This window comes from Phalacrocorax carbo, chromosome 6 (assembly GCF_963921805.1).
Source record: "Phalacrocorax carbo chromosome 6, bPhaCar2.1, whole genome shotgun sequence".
NCBI lineage: Eukaryota > Metazoa > Chordata > Aves > Suliformes > Phalacrocoracidae > Phalacrocorax > Phalacrocorax carbo.
In genome coordinates, this window is record NC_087518.1 from 34,533,293 (window position 1) to 34,560,897 (window position 27,605).

Here is a 27,605-nt window from a genome sequence, read left to right on the forward strand (position 1 = left end):
ACATGGGGATTTTGCTACAAACCCAGTAGGCAGGTGGGGTGCGTTTGCACATGGGCTGCAGCCACTTCACTCTGGGACAGCATGTCTCCAGCTATGTCCTCCCAGATGGCAGCGGGCGCAGGGCGCTGCAGACCCCCACTACAAGAAGGACATTGAGGTGCTGGAGTGTGTCCAGAGAAGGGCAAAGAAGCTGGTGAAGGGTCTGGAGAGCAAGTCTTATGAGGAGTGGCTGAGGGAGCTGGGGTTGTTTAGCCTGGAGAAGAGGAGGCTGAGGGGAGACCTTATGGCTCTCTACAACTACCTGACAGGAGGTTGTAGTGAGGTGGGGGTTGGTCTCTTCTCCCAAGTTACCAGTGATGGGAGGAAAGGAAATGGCCTCAAGTTGTGTCAGGGGAGGTTTAGATTGGATAGTAGGAAAAATTTCTTCACTGAAAGAGTAGTCAAGCATTGGAACAGGCTGCCCAGAGAGGTGGTGGAGTCACCATCCCTGGAGGTAATCAGAAAACGTGTAGACGTGGCACTTCAGCGCATGGCTTAGGAGGCATGGGAGTGTTGGGTTGATGGCTGGAGTTGATCTCACAGGTCTTTTCCAACCTTAATGGTTCTGTGATTCTGTGACCCCACACTTGGGGGCGGGGATGGGGATCGGGATGGTGCCGGGGCGGGGAGGGGGTGGTGGCCCCGCACGCCACCCCACGCCGCCAGGGGGCGCTCCGGGCACCGCGCGCCCGCCCGACTGCGGCACGGCATGGCCACGTGACGGGGGGCGGAGCCGGCAAGCCGGTGCGCGCGCGCACGGCGCGGTGAGGTCAGACGTCGTTGGCGCCGGCTTGGCCGCCCGCCATCTTGGCCCCTGTGTGGAAGCGGCCGAGGCGGCGGCGTCGGGAGCGGCAGCGGCCTCGCTGTAGATCTGGGAGCCTCCCCGCCGGGGAGGCCGTGAGCGCCGGCCCGCCGCGCTGCGCGCCAGGTAAGCGGCCGCCGGCGGTGGCTCCCCCCATCCCGCAGCGCAAACGCGGGACCGCGGCGCGGAACGGCGCCGGGAGGGAGCGGGCGAGCGGCCTGCGCCGCATGGCCCCGGGCGGGGGCGGCTTCCGCCCGGCCTGGCGGCGGGCCTGCGGCCGGCGGGGAAAGGGGTGCCCCCGGGGGGGTCGGCACTCCGTTGCCCGCCCGGCCGGGCGGAGGCAAGCGGCGCGGCGCTGGGCCCAAGGCGGGCAGGCCGTGCTGCGCTGGGCTGGGCCGCGCCGCACCGCATCGCCGCCGGCGGCCGGCCGCACCCCGCGGCGGGCCTCGCCCGGGGGCGGCCGTGGCGGGGGCGGCTGAGGGCCGCTCTTGCGGGTTTGCTGCGGTTTTCTCCCGCCCTTCCTCCTATTTCCCCCCTCTTTCCCCCGTCTCTCCCGTTCTTTTTTAACGGCGTGTGCGCTCACTGTGTGGCTGTGATTCTTCCTTCCGAAACGCTGGGGGAAGGGAGCCTTTTCTGACGGGATGCTGGAGGCACATGCAGGGCACGGTGCTCCGATTTCCTAACCCTGAAATATTCATCCACGGTTCTTGAGATGTACAGTAAAAAAGCTTTTCCTGCGTTATTTGATGTAGGAATGGGCAAAGCACCGTTGAGGAAGGTATTGTTTCTCCTTTTAGGGACGAGATTTGTAGGGGTGGGGTGAGCAGAGTCAGGGATGTTCTTATTGTTAGCGCTTAAAGGATTGTGTGATCATGGGTAGATGACACGACTAAAATTCAGGCAGCTAGTCTGCAGTGGGCATAATGGGAGCCATCACCTAGGGATGCAGGAGTTGAAAATCTTGAGGCTAAAGATAGTCTGGATAGTTTCTGGTTCAGGCTCCCTTTATGGGGAAGGGGAGCATGTATGGGAGTGTGGTGCTGGGCGTTGAATGGAACATTTTTTTCTATTTTTTCCTTTTTGTGTCTCACACGTGTTTTGTAAGCTTGCTCCTTTATGAAAGGTCTTGAACTCTGTCATTGAGGAAGGGCTATTTTTCCTTGCTGCTCTTTGATTACTGGGTCAAATGGGTACAGTAATAGAAATCAGCGTTACTTCCAACTGAAGGAGCAGGGCCGTGATTTTTTAATAGCTTATTTTCTTTTGCGTGAGGCATCGGGCCTACCCGTTGTCTAGTCTTAAGAGTTCTACTCAGACAAAAAACCTGCTTTTGAAGGGGGAGGAAACAGGACATGATCTCATTTGTCCACCAGCGAGAAGCAAAAGGATTACCCTTTAATACTCACTGCCACGAGCTGAACGGCTGTCAGTTTCCTTTGAGTTACATAGCCTAGAGAATTTTACTTCAAAGTTAATTTTGGGGTGTTTTAGTTCAACTCTGCTACAGTCTCTTTGGGACTAAGGAATTTCAAAGTTTTGGGAGTTCTTTGAACTTGGTGCTCTTCCTAGAAAGGTTGGACTAGATGATCCCTGAGGTCCCTTCCAACCTCTCATTCTTTGATTCAGTGAAAAGGGAATTTGTTCCTCAGAACATTGTGCTTAGTGGGTGAGGAGTATAACTGCTTTGGTGGAGTGGAGGTGTGTGCTTAAGAGGTGGCTGTTCAAACTGAAATGAGAACTCTATAGGCCAGTGCTTATGTGCAGATACTAGGATTATGGCCTCCCTATGTGTGCTGTCACCTAGAACTCTGCCTCAGTGTATGTTTCCTGCATCAAGTGTATTCCTTTGGTAAGTAATAGCTTGTAAAATATGCATAAATCAATACACAGTCATTTCTGTGAATTTTTCTAATAGAAAGATTCTGTCTCTTGGTAGTTTAGTAGCAATTTGTAATTTCTTTTCTCTCTTTTAGACTTCATAACAGGAACGCTAGCTTTTTGTAGAGCAACCTGTAAAAATAGTTATATCAGTCTATAGAGCTTTAACTTGGTTGCTAGAGTCCTTGTTCAATGGCACAGATTTATGATATGCATCTTCTGTAGGTCCTGTTTCCCCACATCCTGAAGTCTACTAGGGAAAGTGAAATGGGACACAGAGCACAAGGAAAAGATGATACAATTCAGAAGGGAGCTCTAGTGTAGATTTTGTTATGTCTGAATGAATGCTATATGTCAATAAGGAATGCAAGTCAAAGCAGTGGTTATGTTGTATGTGATTGCCTTCAGCCAGGTGTCCTAGGTTACTGAAAGTGCAAGCCCTTTATTCCACAGTATTTTGCAGGCTAACTAGTGGAAGTGTGAAGGTGGAGAGGATGTAAAATGTACTCCAAAAACCATATGAGTGTGGCGTGGATAAGAGGCTTAGATGTGGAGATTGAAAGAAAAATGTAGCTCTTTCAGAAGGATTAAACCCTTTCATAGTTCCTCTTGCAGAGGAATAAACCCTTGCATAGTGTATTGGAGATGTCAGCAAAGAAAAAATATTTCTCTTTGATCCTTCCATTAAAGGAAGAGTGGGGCATCTTCAGAAGCCACATACAGTAATGGAAGGGTGGGGGGTGGGAGAAACTCCGCCCTGAAAATGCAGCACCTTTCCACTAGTTGGGGATGGATGTTGGGCTTGTAATGACGGGACTGCCAGTAGTGTTTTACTGGTAGAACCAGTTGTTCATCTTCTGTAGCAAATTTTTTCTTCACTCAGTTTCATGCCCTCTTTTTTTATTTCGTGTCTCGTTTTCACAAAACCCCATAGAAACTTCGCATGGGTGAAAGCAGGTGTAAAAATAAAAGCTGAGATTTGCGTGAGGAGGTGGGAGGAAATAATACTGTGTTCATGTTGGTGAAACAAAAAGAGTGGACAGAAGTCTTAAATGCATAAAGAGCAGAGGAAGATGAAGTCTTAATAAAAATCAGATGAAGACAGCTTTTGTCTGTGAAGACCAAGCTAACAGAAATAGCCTGTTTTTATTACAAATACCTCAACCATTACATAACTTTCTAACTAAATGCTAACGAACTAGTCTGTTGCAGATTGCAAACACATATTAAAAGAAGCTGCGTATCATTCACACTGTTCTTGTTTTTATATATCTGACAGCGTCTTGATTAATGGTAAAATTATAATGCAGAATCAACATTATGTATATTCAATCCGAAATATGATGGTGATAAATTTTAACTGATACATATTTGAAAATAACGTGGGCTACGCTTTCAGGTGCTTACAACATTAGAGACAGGAATTACTGCACTTTCTATTCAGGTACATCAAATGCACAAGTAGTGCCTGAAGAGCTGTGGCATCAGCTGGTGCTGGGTGGCTGAGAGAAGAGGGGTCTATTAAATACATCTTTAAATCAATCTACAACTGATTCCTTAGTGAAATGGCATCTTTACTCAATTTTTAGTTAGTTGGGTTATACAGATGTAGCTTATGCTCAGACGTACCGGGTGGTTTTTCATAGTAAAACCAGCAATGGCGATGTTGCCCCTTTTTTGCCGCAGTGCTTGCTTAAGCTAGCAAATCAAACTTTCTCTGCTTAGAAAAAACAAACCTTTTCAGGCTGTCATCATTAAGTCACATAAACAGCTACAGCTTGTTTTAAAATGAATATTTTCTAAGCATGTAACCTTAATATTCCTGGATTTTAGTGTTTGGAAATTTTAACTTTGACTCTAGACTTATATTGTATTTGCAGCAGTAATAGTTTAAGTTATTTTTGGCAAAAGAAACATTATTTAACTGATTTGAACCTTCAGCTAAGGTGGAAGTGCAGGAACATCTTAATTTTGTTTGAGAAACCAATCATTTTCTCCCAGTTTAAGACTTTGTATACCTAGGGACTTTATTTTTCTATTTCAAAGTAACTGTATATTCCACTGTCTTTAGATCAATGCATTGATGCTTTCGTTTTGCAAAAAACAAATTCTTGTATTTACAGGGCTTGTTTTATAATAGTGTTTAGGACAGCATGTGCTTCCTGTACAAGTCTATCTAGGTGTATATATAAAGGTGCATAACAGAATTGTTCTGGTGAGGAGGAACAATAACATTTTCTTTTGCCAATGCGTATAAATAGTCTGTAGGAAAGGATGTGTTCTAGTAAGAAAAACTGGCCTTTGGCTTGTGATATAGCTGCTTGGTTAATTTGGTGGAGTCACCTTGGTTGGATGTTTTTCATGCCACAAATCAAGCTATCAGCATGGACAGAGCTTTGGTAGGCATGTAGCTTTGGATAAAGAAATGTTTCTTGATAAGTATTTTGATAATATATTGAGCCTTCTTAATTATTTACCTGCTGCATCTTGAAAGCAGAGTATCAGGGACACATGGGATTTTTTTTCCTAAGCAGAATAAACAGAACCAAGAGCAACTGAAGATGTTAAACTTCATGTGTAGCCATGTGGCAGATGCAAGTTAACTTCCGTGGAAGATGGGTTCTGTAATGCTGAAAGGCAGATATATGAAGCTGGGTATGCTGATAAGGCTTTTCTAATTTAGCACCTCTTCCCTTTTTTTAATGAAACATGAATGAATCCAGTCTAAAGCAGAGGGCCAAAGTTGACCCTTACTGTAATTAACCAGTGTTGTCCAGAACTGTTGTCAGTGTCATTTTTGCAGCTGCATCTCTTAAATACTGAGCATCCTTTCAGTGAAGATGATGATCTCTGCTCCAGGAAACTAGTGAATCACAGGTAAAACCGTGTAACCAGAGATACAGAGGATAACAGGCAGCAGGTAGAAGAGACTGGTTGCAAGCAGCCATCAGCTCTGTCCAACCTGGACCAGACCAAGAAGCAAATTCTACTGCCTTTATATGCACTGGAGTGAAGCTTTTTTATTTATGGTGTCAATGGTGTGTTATAAGCTGGTACATCTGGCAACTGTCTCTCACTATCACAGCAGTTGTATTTTTGATAGTTTTGAAAGCAAATATGCTGTAACATCTCTTAATACAGGCAAAAATTGATTATTTTTTATGTATATGAATCAGGTTAGGAATATGGTAGAAGTTACAGGCAACACAGAATTTGGGTATTGAGCAAGGTGGGAAGTTTTGAAGGTGGTAACAAGAGGCATAAGTTACTCTAACCAGTTATGTAAATACTGGTTTTGAACGTTTTTTTTATCAGGCTAAGCTTGTACAGAATTCTGTATAAAATTGTTCATTCTGCAGATTCCTACTGTTGATGGCTGTGATTCCATCTTCGGATTGGACCCTTCAGTAACAAAAGTATCTTGAGAAGGTGAAGAGAAAAAGTTGGAGAAAATAGCTAGAGAAGAGGGACTTCATTTTGGCACATCTGTTCTAAAGAGGAATGACAATCCTTAAGGATGTAGCCCTAGAGTGGTTCTTGTGCACTTCCAAAATATTCTGAAAGAGCTCATGAACAGAAGAGCTTGCCTGAACATTATTTCAAAGCAACATCTAACTGATTTCTGAAGTCAGAAACCTTATATGTAACTATTTGTTACTTAAGGACTGATCTATGAATAGGGGCTTTGGAAAAAGTTTTATATAAGCTTTTACTTATTTGCAGCTGAAGGTCAGGGATACTTTAAAGGCACAGAAAGGTGTGATGTTGAGAGAAATCAACTGCTCAAAGTGAGTTGTGGTTCCTTGGGAAGAATGCTGAAACTAAGTGTCACTTCCTCTGTCAAGAAATGTTAATTATTACAGTGGAGCTTGGAAATTGTGGTAAAGGAGCCGGAAATTGAAGTCTTTAAAAAGATTCTTTGAGTTATTCACAGCAAGGAATGGTTTTACATTTGTCCGTTAATCTGCCCTGCCCTCTTCTGCTGTCCAGTTCAACATGGGGTGGGTGGGGAGGTTGGAAATATGCCACCAGTTTGAATGGCATTCATTATGGTTTAACCCCAGCTGTCCACTAAGCACTGCACAGCCACATGCTCACTTCCCCCTTCTTCTCCCCTATTGGGATGGGGAAGAGAATCAGAAGAGTAAAAGTGAGAACACTTGTGGGTTGAGATAGAAACAATTTAAACCTTAAAATAATCATCATCATAAATTGTAATGAAAAGGAAAATAACAAAAAGAGAAATAAAACCCAAGAAAGACAAGTGATGCAAATGAAAAACAGTTGCTCACCACCAACTGACCCATGTCCAGCCTGTTCATGAGCAGGAGCCCCCAGGCCAGCTTTTCCCTAGTTCATATACTGAGCTTGATGTCATGTGGTATAGATTATCCCTTGGGCCTATTTGGGTCAGCTGTACCAGCTGTGTCCCCTCCCAGCTTGTGCATCTCCAGCCTTCTCAGTTGGCAGAGCATGAGAAGCTGGTAAGTCCTTGACACAGTGTAAGCACTACTTAGCAATAACTAAAACATCAGTGTGTTATCAGCATTCTCATTCTAAATCCAAAATGCAACATTATAACAGCTACTAGGAAGAAAGTTATTTCTATCCCAGCTGAAACCAGGACAGAATTGTTTCAGACTTTGTAATAAAGTGCAAGGGCTTTTCCAGCAAGAGTATTAAAATAAAAGGGAAAAATGGAACAGTGGAGAGTAGAGTAATTTTAAATGGCTGCAACTTCTGCTGCTCATCTGTTGGGAATCTGGCCTATTTTCGTGTACCTATTGATTATCTTTTGTCAGCTTTCTAAAAGGAGGTGGTTTGCACCAAGCACTGTGATGGACTTAAAGGTGTCAACTCTTGTTCAGCTCGGCTGTTGTTTCTGGTAACTTATCCCAGACAGCCACCTGCAGAGGAACAGATCCTGAGCACTGTGTCTGGAATCAGATCTGCTGAAGTGCAGCTGGAAGGGAACTGCAGCTCGCAGTATGTTTAGAAGTATGAGAAAATCCAGTCATATGTGGAGACTTCTTGGTCACACTTCCTTTGCTGTAGGAAATTCCATTTCCTTTGTTCTTGCAAATGGATCCTCAAACCCACCATCATCACTGGTTCTGATTCTTCTTTCCATGCAATTAAATCTAAGTGTAGCAAGCACAGAGAAGTGTTGACCATTTGAATATTTTCAGCACTTTCATTTGAACAGACATGCGAGCCTCATTATGACATCAGTTGTGTAGTTTGTTTGCAGCCCAACTTTGGACTTCCCTTTTGCTCCCCTGTTCTCAGCCTGATAGAGTGACTGCTTACTCAGGAGGCCACTAAGTAGGAGACTCCCCGTGCTGCTTTCTGTGTGCATGGAGACAATGGGTACACTAATATTTTTGCCTTTCCAGGTTTCTGCTGGATGGTGTGATGCATTTGAGCAAGAAACAGAGTAGTACTTGTGACAGCATGCTGAGTGCATTTGTAATTTTTTTAAGGGACTGTTTGTAATCTTAAACATTAAGCCTTCACAGAGCATGGCTGTGGTCAGGATAGATTGACCTAAATTAGTTTGTAAGAGGCCTAGTGAATAATTGTAACTTCTTCAGTTAAAAAAGAATTCTGATAGGTAAGACAGGTTGCATTAGTTTTCTGTGTTTAGAGAAAAGCACTGACTACCAACCTACTGTTTGAATACTGTACTCTGATAGCAGGTACATGACTTGTTTCTGTAAGAATTTGCCTTAATTTATTCCCTTATCTTTTTCTCAAATAGGCAGCGATTCAGTTTTGAGAGCTTTGAAGTTTTCTCATTCTTCTAAATAATGGGAAGTTCTTTAATAAACGCTTTTGCAAATCTTTAAAATGAAAATCTCATTTGGCATCTGCAAGTTGAAAAGCTAATTGCGTGAAAGCACTTACATTGTTCTGTTCCCAGAAGTAATAATAACGCATCTCATTATGATGCTCTCTTTAATTGTATAGAAACTGTTCTTGGTTTTTTTTTCTGGCCTGGCTTCCTTCCAGCACTTCAACTCCTGCCACAATTAAAAATTTACAGTTTTAAAAAGTTTCTTAACCAACTGCATGAACTGGAAAATGAAAAATCTGTCTTGCAAAAAATTTGCTGTAATGCTTAGTGACAAAGAAATGCGGAGTTGTGAAAAAAATTTCAGGCTACGAAGGAATAAAATAGCCTACCTTAAAAGTGAGCTGCAAAGAAGTTTTGGATCTTACATTTTCAGACATGAATATTTATTTGGTTGAAATTTATTTGGTAGTCTTGCAAAGCATCTAAATTATTCTAATTTATGTTTGAGGATTATCAGAACACGGCAAGAATAGCTGCGTTGTGTTAGTGCATTAGCTTTATGGTGTGCTAGTTCTGACTTACGTGTGGCACGCGCTGTCAGTCTCTCCTGGAATATCATGAAAAGTCCTTTCTGGCAAAGAAGCTGTTTACATGTACTTTGATAACTTGAAAATGGGCTGGTACTTGAAGGAATGCTTGTAATACCATACAGTTGTTAGTAGTTACTAATCTTTGTCATTTTTACTTGAGCTGTGGTGGTGGTATTAAGTTTCTTTCCACTAGTCTGGTGTATATAGAACAAATGCGTAAAGGAGCTAGATGCCTGTAATACCAATGAAAGCTGTATTGTATTTTACATGATCACCATATCCCACTGGTGAAATTTCAGTCTAGTAACTGGTGTTCTCATATAATATAGAGTGTAGTCTTTTCAGCCTCCAGAAGCTTTTTTACTCATGTACCAGTGAGAAACAAGATTTGTTTTGCATTGCTGCTTTGTTGTGCATCAACCTAAACTAGGAATTACTCTGAGAATTGTAAGCTCATTCTACGAGCCTGTTGGTCATTGCTATTTGAGCTTGTGAGCAGACATACAGAGAGCTATTTCTTCAAGCATGAGTCCATGTTTACTTCAGTCGTCAGTGGGAAAGCTATCTGGGACAAGTGCAACCTTCCAAAACCACGATTGTAAGGACAGAAGCAAGATATGCTGGTTCAGTGTTGAGGCTGGTGTTTTTATACCAAGATCGTTCTGGTCCATTCCAGTAGAGGTGAATGCTGAACCCAATGTGCATTTTGTCTAGTGGCACACGTGGGGTTTATGATTCTCATGATTTTATAGTGCCTGTGGCACATGCTACTGTGGTGTACAACTTCAACCTTTAAGTCCATTCTCTTTATTATTTGGTTATATGCAAATTCCATCAGTATATTAGCCTAAAGAACTACCCACCATGTTGCAAAGAAGTTTGAAAAAAATGACCAGAGTACATTTTCTAGACATAGAAGCCAAATTAAAACCACTTCTGTCTAGATCTTTTAAGCCAGTCATCTTCTGTGTAGCCAAAAAAAATGATTAGAGACTTGAGGCTGGGTCTGGACATTTCTTATTTCTGTTCTTGAAGGTATCTGAATGCTAAAGTATGGGAGAGGATTTCTGTAGGAGTCTTATGTGCCTGAAGGTCCTGCTTCTGGAGGCAGCTGATATTGGATTTTCAGTTCAGAATTGATGTAAATATTCCAAGCAGAACACTTTTTAGGGAGCTTGTGAAGCTACTCAACTGCACCTTAGGTGTTCAGGGGAGAGTATGTGTGGCTTCGCATGAGTGGGGCAACATGGAAGTGCAGTGACAAGTCTAATGAGGTTCCAGACTAGGAAGTTGTAGGCAACAGTAGAGGCTTTTTTGTGAAAACTCTCTGGTGAACTTCTGATAATTCAAAGAATTTTATTCTACTATTGTTTTCTTCTGAAATTCTGGAATTAGTGTTTAAAATGACAAGCAAGAGAGGGGAGCTTTGGATCTTTAAGTTTATAATCTGTTTTTAGGTTGAAGATACAAAATAAAATGTGACCTTATTTGATACATTGATACTTAATACTCTTAAAAATTTATTTCTATTTTAATTGTAAACTTATCTTTTAAAATACACAGCTATTGTCCTTCCTTTACAGAGGGAGTAAATTTACTAGAAAACTGACTAGAAAGAGTGAAAACCTTAAAGTGAAGACATAGGAGCAGTAGTCTGAGAAAATGGTTTTTCCCTGCCTGGAAGAAAGGCAGGGGTTGGTGGTTAGGTGGTCCTGAACTCCCTTTAAGTCACCTGTTCGTCTGCTGCTGGTTAGTAGGTGTCTGCACTCCAGACCTCATTCACTGCCAGTTGCTTGGGAGCATCTGGTGCTTCCTTTGGTCTCCTTTTCTGCAGTGATGTGCTGCCTCCTTACCGATTTTCTTTTTTTCTTTTCCGCGAAGCCCTGATGAGTCTGTGTCTTAGTAGCTACAAAGTAGAAGTGAAATACGTTGCTGCCTATTGGTGGACTTCTGAATGGTAGCAGTGAAGCTACCCATAAAAAGTTACTAGCCACTCTGCTAATTTGAGTCACAGAGTGGAAATTTCAGCTCAAATCATACCTTGTCAGAACTTAGTTCCCCTTAACTGTAGCAGGAGATAGATGCCTAAATAGATTGGAAGTGTTGTGGCTTTAGCCTAAAATTTAAACTGAAATTTAATTTCGGTTCATCAGCCTTTTCCAGTGAGAGGAGTGGTGCCAGTGCTTTGTCCTTCCAGCTTTCTTTGGAAAATATTTTTTGTTGTTGTTCTATTTGAACCACTTATTTACTATCTTCATTCTGCTTGATGTGATAAGGATTTAAAGACTGCATTGGATGTTATCACAGCCAAAAGAATTCTGTGCAGAGCTTTGGAGAGAACCTTGCTTTTAGTTTCAAGATAATTTGCTTTACTTCAGTATGTGGCTGCCTCTTTACAAAGGCGACAAGAAGGTGTTTAAAAAGAAAGCTAAGTAGTCTTCATTTGGTTGTCTTTTAGTACCTCTCAACCTTTAAAACCTGCTATCTTTGTGCATCTCAAATACGTCCTTTTGTTCTTTGAAAATTTGTAACATGCCTTCTGTAGCCAGTCTTATAATACTTCTTTTAAATGTTTCATTGATAACACTTCGTACATTTTAGATTTGAATCTCCTCTAGTGATAAAACTGGGTTTATGTCTCAAATGTGGAAGAATCTACAGCTAGAAGAGTACTTAAGTCTTCAGCTCTATAATTACATCTTCCACATGTACAATCATTGAGAACTGAATAAAATGTTTAGGGAGGTGCTTATTAATTTCAGCATTTTGTTCATAAGAATAGCTGTATTTATGTTTGAGTGCCTCTTTACATTATCTCCTTCCTTCCTTGGAAAAGACAAAAGTAAGTATAAGAGCTGTGTTGATGAACAGCTTCTCTTGTCCAGTGGAAAGTGGGGTACCAAAATCGGGCCACTGGTGTAAAACATGGAAAAGTGACATGCATACACATTGAAAGCATTGAATCCCTGGGCAACAGTATTGCCTCAGATGATATTTAGATAGTATCTGTCAAAATATTGAACAGCTGTATTTGATACTCTGAATATAAACATGAAAAAAATTAACCTCAAACTAAATGAAATTAAAACTGGCCTTTCTTTTCCCAGAGTTCTTAACTAGCTGTACTGGCATCATTCTGCCTGTGATGGGAGGGGCCCATAACCGCTTTGATACCTGAGGTCACTTCAGAAGGAGATTATTTCATAAATGGTACAGGTATCAGAAATTATCTTAGCTAAAAGAAAGAAACTGTGTGACATGAAAATATTTAGTGCATTTTTGACAGTTTTTTAACTTGCCAGTGTGAATGTATCCTGTCTGGCTTTTTGATCCCTTGTTATATGGGCACATTTAAAAAGACATGCTGATCATGACTGATCCTATGGATCAAGCTGCTTCTGGCAGGGCTGTTCCACAGGAATATTTCTGTGTATGTTAAGCAAAATATTCAGGCACATATAGTTAATTATACATTAAAATCTGTGTATGGAGATGAATTCGAGGTTTGCATGGTTGCTGTCTTTTTATCTGTGGTTTTTTACTCCAGCAAGCTGCTCTTCACTCATTTTTCCTTTTGTTCTCAAGAATGCAATGGAGAAAAATGAACAGAACTGACAGATTATTTTAGTCCATGCTAATATTATTCTGCTGCAGGATGTGTCCTAAAAGTTTATTTTAAGTGTTAGTCACTGCTATTAGTGCCATTTTAGACTTGAGAGACTCCTAATAAAAGTTCCCTGAGATGTTGTGGTTTGTTGCTGGTTACCCTGTTGAAAGGCCATGTTCTGGGTGACTGGTATTTCTCTCAGAAGACAATTTAACAAGCTGCCTTCAAGTCTTTCTAAGGCAGTGAAAGATCTGCTTGCTCTATAGATTGCTGGTTTAAACGAACATATGCTTTGTGGCAGAGTTAGTTTCTGTGTAGACATTATGCAGGTGGCTAATTTTGGTGGTTTTTCATTGCTTAGCTTAGTAGCTCTATTTAGAGTGTTGTTAGGTGTTTCTTAGAACTGATGCAGACATGCTTGTGGATGCTTATTTCTGGCATCCACAGACTGCATTTTTATAAGATGTATTTGTGGGATAATGTCCTAAAAAGGCTTTTTTCTGTCATGATCTATTTCCCATCTGACACATGTAGTTTTGGTAGCATTTTGGAAAGACTTTCTTAGGCTTTAAAGGGTAGTAATTTGAAGAATGATAGAACTAGCAAAGCCTGCTTTGCTACGGCTTTTTGTCATGACAGAGTGCTTTGGTTCTAAGGAGCAAAACTCATTCTGATTTTCTGTTTAGGGCTGTTAACAATGCTCCTCTGTATTTGTCTAGTGCCTTGGGGATTGGCCTGTGCTACAGTTTTTCCTCTGAGGTGATGGGTGCAGAAGAGATGGTGATTAAAAGGGTCACCTACCTTCATAGAATTTATAGAATCTATACAATCTTTGCATTGTGTACACTCTTCCAAGCTCTGCTGAAAACTGGTGAGCCTAACATCTAGAGATGGGGAAGAAAAAAATGGAGATGGAAATGTGTATTAGCCTGGCTTTCTAAGGAAATAAAACTCAGCATAGGTCTTGCTCAAGAATGAGTTGTAGTGAGATCTACCCACAAGTCTTCGAAGATACGGAGAGCTTCTGTTCTTGTAGGTTGTAGAGCTATGCCTGAGGTGCATGAAATAGAAGCCTAAAAGTCCCTGAAATCTTTACCTCAGTTTTCTTCCTGCTTAGCAACAACCTACTTGACAGTTAACGCTGCTGCATATTGCTCTGGGTACGGGGAAGGAAATCCTGACCTTAGAGGCTTTTTTTATTAGATACTTCAATTTGTCAGACTTTCGCTACTTAACTGTTACTGGAGGTTTTTGAAGCTTGTTTTCATGTCATATAAGCTGACTAGTGCTAAAGCTGCTAAGAATTCTTAGTAGTGGGATAAATGGCCAAAATGTTTAGTTTTGGTTGGTTTTTTTAATAAAAATTGAGTCCTGAAAACAACAGTCCCAGAATGATACTTTGGGCACTAGAAAGTTGTAAATACAAGGGCATCAATAAGAGATTGTTAGTGTGTATCACTTATAAAAATCCATGTCAGAGAAGTGAAGTTGGTAATGTTTAATTGTAATTCCATACGTTATTTGTGTGTGTGGCCTTCTCTGTGCAAAGCCATGTATTCTATAATTGCGCAATATTTTTGAGTATGCATTTAAAATAACAGGGTTCCTTGGTAATGGGTCACAAATAAAGCACAAAGAGGGCTTTTGGGGGTTCCAAGTACGTTGAATCCAGTATCCTATGTTTCTCTGTTTTAAATTGGCTTTATATTTCTGTAAATGATGTAATTAGTCTCTTTTCTGAAGATCACATTGTTTTTCAGAGTTTAATACCTAGCTGCAGATTATGCTTAGGTTTTATAGTTAGGAGGCAATTTCATTGGAGTTCTAGAATATAAATATGCCAGCTTTACAGTTGAAATGAAACCTTTCCTCCTGAGCTGAAAATTTTAATGCCACTTATTTATCTGGGTTTTGAGCACAATGGTCTTTTGAAATTAATAACACTGAATTTGGGAACATCTGCCTTTAGCATCAATCAAGCATGTGGGGGGAAAAAAGCTTTTTTTTCAATTGTAGTATTTAGTTCCAGAACTTACCAGAACCACCTTCTTCAGTGTGCCAGAAACAAAGCTATTCTAAGAAAAGTGGAGTTATGGCTGGATACAAATGACAAATTTGTATATGGTGGTTTTTGCCCCTTAACCACTTTCTTTAGTGTGCTTAAAATAGTGTATGAAAACTTAATGGATTTGTTTTGTTTTCTGTTTTGAGAGAGGTGCTAATGTGTCCCAGTTATGAATAAATCTTAATGTAGTGTGTTTATGACATTTCCCACTTCACAGATGGGCATTTGAGGCACCGAGAGTTGAAGGTTCTAGAAAATCTTCAGCAGGTTTGAGTCTTGAATGGCGTATATTGCCTTAAGTCATTCCATCTCATCCTTCTCCAAATTTAGCCAAAATATAGCCCTTGCAGTGGAGGTGGCAGGGACTAGATACCCTAGCTGCGTTGAATAGGGATTGTGGGAATTATTCTAGTATTTACTTAATGTTTTTAAGGCTTCACAATCCTGGGAAGCTAAAATCCAAACTGATTGTGTGCTTGTAGGCTAAATGGATGCAGGATTTAAGAAGATAGGACTGCACAAAAGATAACTGTAATACTGCTGAAGTAGTTTCTTGATGTGCTACACTTATGTAAAAAAAAAAAACAAAACCCACTACTTTTGTATATAGGTTTAAAAATACAGTGTAGAAAATACAGGTCTAGAATTTGTTGTGCAGTTGTCTGTGCCTACATCAGCTAGGATGGTATGCCTGAAAAATATGGGGAATAGTACTCTCTCCCAAAGGTGAGGAATGGTGTATGCTGTGCCTCAAACGTATACAGAAGCATATTCATTGGAAGACCATAACATAGGGAATACAGTTATTTCCCATGGCAATAGTAAGAGTTGATCTGCCCCCACCAAAAACTGTGGATAAAGAAGCTAACTTTCTACATGAACCTTTACACAACTCTTCCCTTTTCCATGCCTGTCTGTACTTCGTCACTGAGGCAACAAAATACCCTGGCTTACACAGAATGCTATTCTGTTCTCTCATATGTGTAAAACAGATTTTTTCATATGTGTAATAAAAGCACAAAATACTGAAATTGACATGGTGAGAGAGAGAAGGAAGGAAATAAGACAGGAATTGCTGAGCTAAGTTGTTGAATGTTTTAAACTTCTTACCACTTCAGTCCTCAAGTGACCTCAAAGTATGTAATACTTTCTTCCTTATTTAATCATGTAAGAACTTTTTTTCCCAAAGTGGAGGTACGTTCTTTTCTAGTCTGCAGTTGGAACACAGCGCTAAGTTTGCAGACATATTAACTAGTATCATTAAATTCTAAACAAGGCATTTTGGGGCATTTGGAAATGATCTGGAGAACAAGGAACTTAGTGGGAAAAGGTCTGTGTGGTATGTATGGGGGTTTTGTTTGCTGGGTTTTTATTATTTTAAAAATATGATTCTACAGTCTGAACTATACTGTGTTCTGCATGCTCTTCTTCCCACCTAAGTATCTAAGAGGGCACAAGTAAATATTCCATAACAAACCAGGATATCTAGAATTTGTGGCAGCTGCTTACTGTGCTAATTTCTGTACACATGCCTCTGAATTTGTTCCAATATCTAAATAAGCCAACCAGGTGCAGTTGGAAAAAATTGTCTGGTACAGAAATTACAGTAAGAATTGTAACCTTAAAATCTTACAGCCACAGCGAAGGTCAGCTAACTTATTTGATAATGTTACAGAGCAGCTGAACAATAGTCTTTGCTCCAGAATTTTGGAAGCATTGTGCCTTCTGTAATTATGCATCATAGTAACTGTATTAATTCAAAATGAACCACTGACCAGCTGCCATTACTGCTTATACTGTTGCCCGTCCCTCTGTTTGCCATCATGGCAGTTAGTTAACTTTGGTAAGTAGTTCCGGCATCTTTTGTGTTGCTGCTGCTGTTCAGAGGTGATCAGCTGTCTCGTGTTCTTCCTCATATGACAGTGAGTCTAAACCTAGTGGACAGCAGCACTTTGCTTTTAAGGTTTTGACTAACAGTTCAGACTAACAGCTACCTTACTGATAATAACAAAAGATATAAATATTAGGGCAAATTGGGAATCACCTGGTGAGTCTAGTACTTGCCAAGCTATTGTACGCAGAAGTCCTGTGTTAAAATACTTCGTAGATGGTGCTACAGAGGGAATGATTCCAGTGCTCTGCTATAGAAATGTAGCATATACAACTAAAGTTTGAGTGAAAAGGCAGAGGTCTTGGAGCTGGAGACATTTCATATGGCTCAAAACCATGCAATTCTCTCTTCACAACTGTTGTTAGATGGCACTGGGTGCTTGTTTAATGTGTAACCTGGCAGGTATGTTCCAGAGGGCCACGTGGGCTCTTCAGAGGGAGGGTTTGTCATCCCTAGCTTGGGTACCCGGTCTAATGTCTTATTTTGCAGGTATATCTTCTTTGGCAACCAGTATCAGGTCTGAACTTAGTTAAATATGAATATATTGACTGGCCTAATTTAAGAGCACTGCAGTGTTTGATTTTATTTTCTGCAAGTCAGATTACTGAGGAATCTGCAATTTCAGTCAATTTTAAATAGTCTTTCTTTGTAGTGTAACTTTGGAAAAACTGTTAAACAGTGTGAATTTTAATACTATAAAAGGCGCAGAGCTCGGCTGTAATGAGCAGACGAATTTTTGTAAATTTGACATAAAAAAGCATTATTGGGGAACATGATCACCGCCTCCTGTTCTTTAAGCTATCAAATGTTCTGGAAAGAACAATTGTTACAATTAAGACTTGTCCAAGTATAAGTTCTGTCTTACTCTGAAGAGAGTTATGATAAGGTTTCCATGTTTGATCCCTACCAGAAGTTCAGCCTTTGGAAAGCATGACAGAAACTCAACATGATCTTAACCTGTCCTCAAACTGCTTTCTGCTCTGCCTGCATCTGTTAGGGCTTCGCTGCTTTTGTGAATTTGGGACAAGTCTTGGGCTGGAAATTAAAACCGTGTATTAGTTGTTCTCACTTGGAAGAGTGTGTGAGCATAGCTAAGTATCAAGTAACTATACTGTATTACTTGATATGGTTATATGCACACCTGGAAGCTTGTTTGCCACCCCTGTGTTCCTGGTAATTATCTGCCAAATACCTTCTCCTCTGATGCTCCAGGATGATTGTGGTGGACTCGTTATCATGAATACAAGTTTGGGAGTAGCGAGTAACAGGAGAATTGAAGGGAAAGAATCTGCCAGGTTCTTTCACGGACGTTTTACTGAAGATCTTATGATAAACTGAGTTTCCTCAAAGAGGAAGGGGCTAATGCAGGATCTAATGTCTGATTTCGACTCCAGCTTGATAAACTAGTCTGCTTAGATTCAGATCTCCAGGCTAGCTGAGAGCATGGCCATGAATAATAATAATGGGCAAAGCTTAACATGTTGTTGAATTGCAAATCAGTCTTCAGGCAGCTGTGAACAGTGAATGGTTGCTTGAAATCTGCTTGACTGATAGCTCCAAAGATAAGCTTGTCTAAATTTGTCTGTCAGCCTGGGTTTTTTTCCTTCCCTGTGCCTGTAATGATGTTTGAGTAGTGAGCTGTGGCTTCCAGTGAAACCTTGCAGCCTCAATATGTAGTTTTTTGGGTAGATAAGAGATGGCCTAACAGCCATATCTGGAGTCTCAGTTCCAGTTATGTGGCCCACTTGGTGGGCTGGGTTTACCCTTACTCCATATTTCGTGTTCTTTGGATGACATGAGGAATGGCTGTTGGTGTAACATATGCTGCCAAAATAGCCAAATGCTGACCACTCTGGCAAAAAAAATCTGGGAGCTGCTTTCCCTTTGTGAGAGAGGAGGATGTATTTCTTAGCCATGTATATGGCCCCATATGAAGCTGAAGACTGTCCCCTTTGCAACAATCTGTATGGATTGTAACAGAACAGCAACTGACCTAAATCTTGATGAGGCTGACCATCCCAAGGTTATTAGCCGTCTTCATTTCTGAATCTTTTCAATCATGGCTTTTAAATTGAGGTAGAAGGCAGAGGAGGGTGGGAATGTTGTTATTCCTATATAAATGAAACTTCCCTGATCTTTTGACATTGGTTAATGTCTGTCATGATGAAATAAGTCCTTTATTCTTTAGACTGCTTGTCCATGCAGACTCTTCTTAATAGATCAGTGCCTTGCACGTGAATCGGCTTCCTTTTGAAGATCATCTGAGGCTCTTGAGTTTGACCAGGGTGTTTGCTGATCAAAGGGTTTGAGCAGGATGTCTTGCTTCTTGCTGACTGCTTTTAGAATGAAACACAGGAGTATTTGAGCATACATAACTATTCTGGAATTCATATGGAAATTTATTAAAAAATTAGTCTTTTAAGGAGGGTGGCAGGGGTTTTGAGTGTTGTTAAGATAAATGGAATACTGCTGGTGGAAACTTTGCATGTTTGGGTGGGGGTTTTTAGTGAAATCATGGACTATGTTTACTACTTCTACAGGGTTTGATATTAATTAAATGCTGATCCTCCTGATTCTGTGACTTTCAAATTGTAGAGATGGAAATACTTTAAAATTACAAGTGTTACATAAGGCTAGGGGTTTCTGGAGCTAATATATTCTATGGCATCTCCAGTATGCTTAAATGGAACAGTGCTAATGGTGTTAAATACGCTGTCAACTTTTCTCTTATGAGCTCTGTTTTAAGTATGGGCTTATATTCAAATTGCTTGTCTGTTTTTCTTTTCAGGCAAATTTTGAGAGGTACGCAGGAGGTGCCAGACTCGATGAGTTTCCATCGCAATGTCGGAAAAGTCAGGCCAGAGTACAAAAGCAAAGGATGGAAAAACAAAGTATGCAACACTCAGTCTTTTTAACACTTACAAGGGGAAGTCACTGGAGACTCAGAAAACCACAGGTGAGTAAACTGACTTGAGTTTGGTGTTCTGTTTCATCATTACTGTAGTACTAAGTAAGAGTGAAAAGTATATGAGCACTTAACCAGAGCAAGATTTTTTTAATTCCTTGATAAAGCAGTTAAGTGGAAGAATTCTGGAAAGCAGTGTTGTTTACAGCTAACTAGAAACTGTAATCAAGAGTATCAGTTCAGGGAGGCAGCTTTTGCAGTCTAGCAGGAAGTAGAATATAGGTAAATAAAAACTGTTTTATAGCTGCAATCTCCATTTGTTATCAGCATATGACATGCTGTTCCGCAGCTGTGCTGTATTTCAGAAAACGTTTGTGGTACTGGAGGTGTTTGATTAACAAGACAGCAATGCTCACTTTCACATCAGGTGCTTTGTCTGTTTTGCAGACCAGCAAAGCTTGGGTGAAACTGACCTTTCAAATAAGGCCACTGTGGGCCTGCTTTTTTGTGATTGATTGGATTGAAAACCAAGGGGGAATGACACCCTGAAAGGCTTTGAATTCGATTTGACATACTTGCCTGAATTAGGGGGTAAAAGAAGGGAAGTGTATTCGAACTTTGTTAAAGTTGGCCACAATATTATTTTTAAAGGTTGAAACTGAGATGTTTGTAATGATACAACATGTCTAGGGTAGTATCTTGTACTTATTCACCTGACTTGATTAGTTGGTAGGTCCCGTGTAGTGTATTGGTTTCATATTGCCTTTTCATACTTGTGGTCTGGTATAAAAGCAACTTGTAGGAATGTTCTAGCAAGAGTAGCATCTGGCAGTAAAAAAGAAATGGGCTGGACCCATGAGGGTATTCCTGGACTCATCAAGGTACATTGAACTCCAAAAGGAGCAAGAGAATGATGCTTGACAACATGTTAAAGGATATTAAGACATCAACATCATACTTTAAATGACTTCTATAGCTTTCTGTCACTGAGCGTTGTGTATAAAGGTGGGGCCACATATCCTTTTTAACCTCAGGAATAAGCTAACCATAGTGAGTCACTATTCAAAAAGCACTCAAGTTCTCCCAAACCAAGTATTTCTAATTCCCCCTTTTTTAATGATGAAAAAATTTGAATCTCTAATTCTTTTACTCTCAAAGTTTTGAGTTTCTTGCAGAACATATTTATTGGTTTTATGTAGCCTTGCATGAACACTACCTGCTGAACAGCATTGTTAACTTGCACTTTGTTTGGCATGCAGTTGCCGCACGCCATGGATTACAGAGTCTTGGAAAAGTTGCTATTTCAAGGAGGATGCCTCCCCCAGCTAATCTCCCCAGTCTCAAAGCAGAGAACAAAGGCAATGACCCTAATGTGAACATTGTGCCTAAAGACGGCACAGGATGGGCTTCAAAACAAGAACAGCACGAAGAAGAAAAGTAAGTGACCAATGAGATCAAGGTTGGTTTGCTGTGCCATTTCCCCCTCTCAAGTTATCCCAAAACTAGGGATGGGAAGAAGCTGACTTGATTTGACTGTCCTCAAGATAGCTACCAGAGAGCAAATACTACCACTATTAATTTTTGTGAGGAGGAATCTTGCTATTGGGGGGGGGGAGAAAAAAAAACACAAACCAACCAACCCCCCCAAAAAAACCCACCACATACCACCCTCACACTTAGGTAGAAAACAGTATGCTTATAAATTGCATATGAGGCAATGAGTGTTTCCTTTTCCTTTAGCCACCTGATGTGTCTACCTTTGTGTAAGTTTTGATGTCCACTTAAATGAAATAATATAGCATGTTTCTGTAAGATGAGTGTAATCACCTTAAAATTAAAACTCCAGGTGGAACCCTGAAGTACACAGCAGCTAAGTTAAATAACAACTTGCGAGTTTGTGAGACTGTGCAAAATCTGTTTAATTTAGTGTGGTTATGCTGATGTATGGCAGAGAAAACTCAGTCTTGGTTATATACATTTGTTTGAATCTCTGCTTTATTTTCCCAATGGTTCTTAATATTTGCACTTTGGTTTGTATGCCATGAATTCTACAGACTTTCAGAAGTTGTACTTTGTATAAAATTTCTCATGTTCAGTACAGTTTCATCTGCTGAGTTTGTTTCACACTTGTACAGGAGGTCAGCTAAATAAGACGGAGACTAAAACTTTTCAATAATCTAATTAAACTATTTTAAAGCAATTTTTTGGCATGTAAGCTTAAAATAGGATATGACTCTCACTACAAAAGAAGTGGGTTTTAAGTGTTTATGCTTTGACATATAAATTGTTCTGAAAAACAGTTTAAGATAGAGGCATGATTGCATGACGCTAGCACCTGTGAAAGCAAAAGATGATTAAAGGTTTTCTTCCTCATCTTGCTGTCCTGTTTTCTCCCTGTATACTTTCCTACAATTAAATGTCAGTTTTTGACATCTCTCTGAAAAGCTGTTAGACTTCAGTATACTGTTGTGTTTAGCTTTTTCTTTTAAGCTTATGAAACTACAAATTTACAGTTTTCTGCCAGGTGTTTTGTATGGTACTTTAACAACATATTCCTTAAATGTGTTATTTAAGTGTATGTATGTAAGTGACTTAAAGGTCACTTACACTTTGCATAGCTAAATCTGTGTTGAGCAAGTAGATTGTTTGACTAACACACACTTTATCTGCATCGTCTGCTTTTCCACAGCATGCTGTATGTGTTGGAAGTATATTCCAGTAGCTGATGTTGCATTTAAAAGTAAATAAATAGCTGTTCCCTATCTGCAACTGGAAGGTGTTTGCCTTTATCTTCATATGCATTATTCTGGTAAAGGCCTTGAGGACCACATACAAGTAAAATGCATGGGGGGGGACACTCATTCCTAGGAACAGGTGTATGTGCCCAGGCTATGAGTAAATGCTCCAGAATTCAGCCAGTCTAATGTGTTTGCTCACGTCTTCAGCCCATTTTTGTAACTACTGCTATATTTCTGCAATATTTCAACATGTGTGTAAAAGCTGCAGTTTACGTGTAAAGTATTTTGGTGTTCCTCTTGCAAGTGTTGTGGATAACGGTAATATCTTGATAGCAGCTTCCTATAGTTTAATTCTTTGTCTTGTATCACTACATTGGAGCTCACATGAGTTGTTGCCTGTGATTATGAAATTTTTTTCTGTGGCTTTCCCAGGTTGTCACTTGTCTGAGTATTGCCTCAGTCCCTTTTCCTGGATAGTGCAACCTGTCGCGTATTGATTTAATTAATTGAGCTAGCACCAAGCTGGGTTCTTTCCCTTATCAAATGGTACACCTATAGGACAGTGTTTGGATAACTCCAGTTCTAAATGGGCTTGGCTTTGAAACAGAACTGCAAGAAATAAACGCTTAACTGTCTTGTTCCTTGTTTCACTTCTGTGTGACAAAGTACAGCCATATAGTTCCAACTTCCCCAAAGTCTGTTTAGAAAATATGCAGCTGTAAGAAAATATAACTAAGTGGAAACTGAAAAGATGAGACACTTTTAATTCCGGTAGTCTGTGGAAGTAAATCAAAATTTCATTCTGTTGTCCTTGTGAGAAGCCTGTGTGTTTCTACCCAGCAGTGATTTTTTTGTGTGTGAGATGTTTACTTCTATGTAATTTCTGAGACTACCATGTAAGTGCTTTGGGCTGATCATTGCAGAACCTAAATAGAACTGACTTCTCAGTGGTAGTTGCCAGAAATTTCAGATTACTTTGGGACCTATTTAAAGCATTTACAATTGTTTGTTTGTTTTAAGTTAACTGACATATTGTACTGTTATCTCTACTGATATAAAAAAGTGATTCTAGACTACTAGATTTGTTCCATTTGTTTTATCAGAAATGAGTACTACTAAGGCGGAGGTCTTGTAGACACTAATGCTTTGGAGTCTTAAGTTATCTGAATATGCCAGTTTCAGGAATAGCAGTTCTTGAAAGGTGAAACAATGTCACTGAATCTGTAGATGAGAAAGAACTTACAAAAACAAGGGGTATTTTTGATTGGGTAAAATGAATGCTTATGGTAGAAGTCTACTTCTTCATTGTTTTAATATGGTGAAATTGATACTTTGTTCTTAATAGACTTAAACTTCTGGGCTCCAATTTGTGGTACCCATGGATTTTTTCATTATTTCTTCAGCTTTCCTTACCAGTTCCTTTTATTTTGTAATTTCTGGTGTATATTTGCCTTCTTTTTCTCAGTTCATGGTGGTCTTTAAGTGCTTTCCTCTCTCAGCTCCTGAGACGAGAACATTATTCCAAATTATTCCCTTCCATGGCTGTAGACTGATTGGTTTTTGATTGTCCAACACACTACATGACTGACGGTATTTTCTGCCCAGCCATTTTCATTCACTCCTCTCCACTTTGGGAAATCTACTCCTGAAAGAATTAGCTAATTTATTCCAATTTTTAACTGTTACTATAACAACTCCTTTTATATAAGATGATCCTTTTTCTACAGAAAAGTGGTTACGGTTCTTCAGATGCATAGCTACCTCATTTCCTTCGCTTGTTTCCAGTAGTAATCCTGATGATCTTATTCTGTGCTCACCTTCTTGTATTCACAAATGCTTTTCCTCTAATTCCAGACAGCCAGAGGTTCCGCAGACACAGCCAAAACCTGCTGTTCCTGCTCCTCCAGAAGCAGCTCCTGTTGCCAAATCATGGGCCAACACCAAACCAGGTGGACAAGATGGTAAGTGATGTTCAGGTTGGCGGGGTTCTTGACTGGCCTAGCAGTGAGAGTGCTGCTGCGAGAGATACCCAGACTCAGCAACCCTTTGAGTCTTGACCTGGCCAGTTCGAACTCTGAATGCTGTGGAAGCAACTTTCTTGGTTGAAAGGTGAGCTTGTCCCCTGTCACTCAAGTGAGCTCCAGCCTGATTTAGCAGCAGGACTGACTGTCTTTTAAAGGGCTGATTTAGTCACCTCTTTTGGATTGACAGGGAAACAGTGGTCACAGTGTAAGGTCTTGAACATGGCTATGGTGAGGAGGGAAAGTCTCAGTCAGTAGTTATAATGCGTACAGTTTTGGCATGGGAAGGAGAACCAGAAACAGTGGTCATGCTAATCATAACTCTGGATCATTTTGTGCAAAATGTGTGCAGTCTTGCTTCTATTTAAATGTCTGCTACAGCAATACTTTTCCCTTTACTTTATAGATACCTTGGTTATTTTCATTTCAAAGTGATAGTGTTCAAGTAGGGTTTTTTCTGGGAAAAGCATTAAAGGTGTGTTTTGGGTTTTTTTTAACAAAATTGTATAAAAGGATGGAGAACTGTTTCCATCAGCATGAGTATTAGCTTGAGTGTTCATTACAGATGTAAGATTGGAGCTAAATCTTCAGATTTTTTAAATTGCTTATAGAATGTGAAGTTACTGACAATTCCTGTGTCTCCACTATAAAAAATAACCTACAGCATGTTTTATTCCTTAAATTTGAGACTTGCAAGCTTTCTGTGGTTATAAAATAGTTTTGGCATCCAAGCTGAAATGAGCTCTCTTCTGGATAGAGATCTTAGAGTAGTCAAATCTGAATCACATGAAGGTAACTTCTAAGCCATTACATGGAGTTAGTTAACATCACACATCTAATGATTTTGCCTTTTTTTTTCTGCGTTAAGTATTAGAAGTGACGATTCTCCACTTCTTGCTTTCCTCTCTAATGTTCAGTGTTTTCTTCGTTGTCAAATAGAGGAACTCTCTTCCTTTAAGCTTTTGCAGGGGTTTTGTAGAATTAAAAAAAAAGGAATTAACACTGATGCAAAGTGATCTGCATACCAGCCTTTCTACATAAGCTGATAAGATCATCTGTGTGACACAGGAAATAGTGATTTGGCTCAGTGCCTTCAAAATGCATTTAGCTAATTATTTTGTAGTTACCATGGCAGCTTGTGTGCCAAGCCCAGATGGTGCCCTCATTTCATTCAATTAATGCAGTAGTGGGTTTTGCTGTTTCAAGAAATACAGAATGTGAATTAGTATCAGCTGCTTGCTATCCTCCTCAGTTTGAAACTTGGGATACACCTGTTGTGCTTGAGCTTTCCTGATCTGCACTTGGCTGGTAGAACTTGTAGTTTTTCCAGATGACTTGTATGGTTCCATCAGTCATTCAGTCAGCTGCCTCATGCTCTTGTAAGACTTCGGTTGGGTGGGGCAAGACTAAATCCTTCTCTGATGCTGTGGGTGGCCATGTAGAAAGGAAAGACTTCTAAAATGTAATGGCAACATGTATTCTCCAACTCGTGCATTGGTTAAGAGTTGGGGTTAATTGCTATCATAACATCTTTGAATTCTTTAACTTTTCTGAACTGTTGGTTGACAGCCTGGCTGTTCCAGGTTGATAGCTTAAGCAGTGTCAAGCTGATCACTAAGGATGCTATTACTTTGCAATTAAAACATTGTTGCTGTCACTGTAGACTTGGGCAGAAAATGTTTTTTCAAGATTCACAAAACTCAATGTTGCATGCCGCAGGACTTCTGAAAAGGCTGCCTTGTCTGGCAGGCCATTTGGTTAGTGACTGCAGTTTTCAGTCCCATTAAGCAAGTCGTTGGATGTAGCTGCTTGGAAGTGTCAAGAGTTCAATGTCCATTAGCAAAAAAAAAAGTAATGTGATCTGTAGTAGGTGAAGTTGGAATGAAGATTGTAAGATTTCAAGGCAATTTAATGGCACAGGGGTAAATGGTATTTGCTGTCATGTCTTTACAAAGAAAGTACAAAAAGTAAGGAGCTAATGCTGTGCTTGACTCTTATTCTTAAAACAAATCAGGATCTCTGCATTCTATTGTTATGAAGGATTCTTTCATGGATCAGAGAGAACAGAAGCTTTTCTTGCTATTAGCTAAAAAAAAAAAACCACCATAGGGATTAGGGGTTTTGGATGGCATATGTTCAGATTATTTTTTGTGTGTTTGACCTATAGTCAGTGTAGCCTAGTACAATGTCTCTTATAGTAGCCAGTAGTCAAGATGGTATGTGAACAGGGCACTCTTCAGGGTGTTGGAATAGAAATCTTCCCTCAGTAAGATTATCGGTGATTTGGTAGTGGAATGCTCTTGACCAAATAGGTCAGTATCCATTATGTGGTGGGGGGATTGACTCAAAGTAGGTTCTGACAAAACCTGCTAAAGAGGAAGAGAGTCTATATATTTGGCTTCCCTACCATGTGCAACCGAAGTCCTAAATTCCAGTGCAGAATTACAATGTCAGGGGTTTTGGAAATCAAAGAATGCTACAGTTCTGATACTTCTCTCATAATGTATAAGCTGTGGCCTTTTAAAGTCCTGAAGAATTGTTATTAGAACAGTAACTAATCTTAAGGGCTTTTGCGATAATATAGCTGCCCATTCTTGGATTGATATAGTTGTAGAATAAAATGAAGGAAGTCTTTGTCTGGAAGGAGGCATGGGGAGTGTTAACAGAGCTGAGGAACTTCAGGTGCTCCCCGTGTTAAGTCTTGTCCTTGCCCATTATTGCCTCTGGATTGATCTCAGTGCCAACAGGTGTGACAGTACATTCAACAACCTTGGCAGCAAATATGAATGTTTTCCAAGGATTGCTCCTTGCTTATATGAATTATGTTACCAGTAAATCGATGTGGCTTTTAACATTGACTTTTTAAGAATGATCAGACCATGTCACCTTCTGAACTGTTTTGACTACAGAAAGTAGTGTGACTTTGAATATCTTACTGTGTAGGTCCAGCTATTCCAGTAAATAGTTATTTCCAGCAAGAGTTTCCCAGTCTGCCGGCAGCTGGGGATCAGGAAAAGACAGGCAAAGAGAAAGATGCACCTGAAGAGCTCCATGGATCAGGACCCAACTTGCGACCACAAAGTAAGTATATACTACAAATTTTTGTGAAACTGCATGGGTTTCTGTGCATCTTGTGTTTATTACAAGATTACTTGCACCCTGTACAAAATTGAGTGTTTTAATCAGCACGCTCCTACAAGAAGAAAGATTTTTGGGGCTTGCTTTTGCTTTACTGTGTTCCTGGTGTGTGGAAAATAGGTATTTAATCCTAT

General features: G+C 40.3%; 1 protein-coding gene across 17 annotated transcripts in view; it reads left to right on the top strand.

The window, feature by feature from the left end:
* Positions 1–802: 802 nt before the first annotated feature.
* Positions 803–27,605, top strand: part of PRRC2C (proline rich coiled-coil 2C) — a 75,562-nt gene continuing 48,759 nt past the window's right edge. For 9 of the 17 annotated variants that reach the window (XM_064454616.1, XM_064454620.1, XM_064454618.1 and 6 more), the window contains exons 1-5: positions 803–967; positions 19,458–19,625; positions 20,834–21,011; positions 24,167–24,273; positions 27,277–27,414. In XM_064454616.1, coding sequence (XP_064310686.1) covers positions 19,511–19,625; positions 20,834–21,011; positions 24,167–24,273; positions 27,277–27,414 — 538 coding nt within the window. In that variant the 5' untranslated portion in view covers positions 803–967; positions 19,458–19,510. The remainder of the gene's footprint in view (positions 968–19,457; positions 19,626–20,833; positions 21,012–24,166; positions 24,274–27,276; positions 27,415–27,605) is intronic. The other 8 variants (XM_064454627.1, XM_064454628.1, XM_064454621.1 and 5 more) reach the window with 2 other exon arrangements.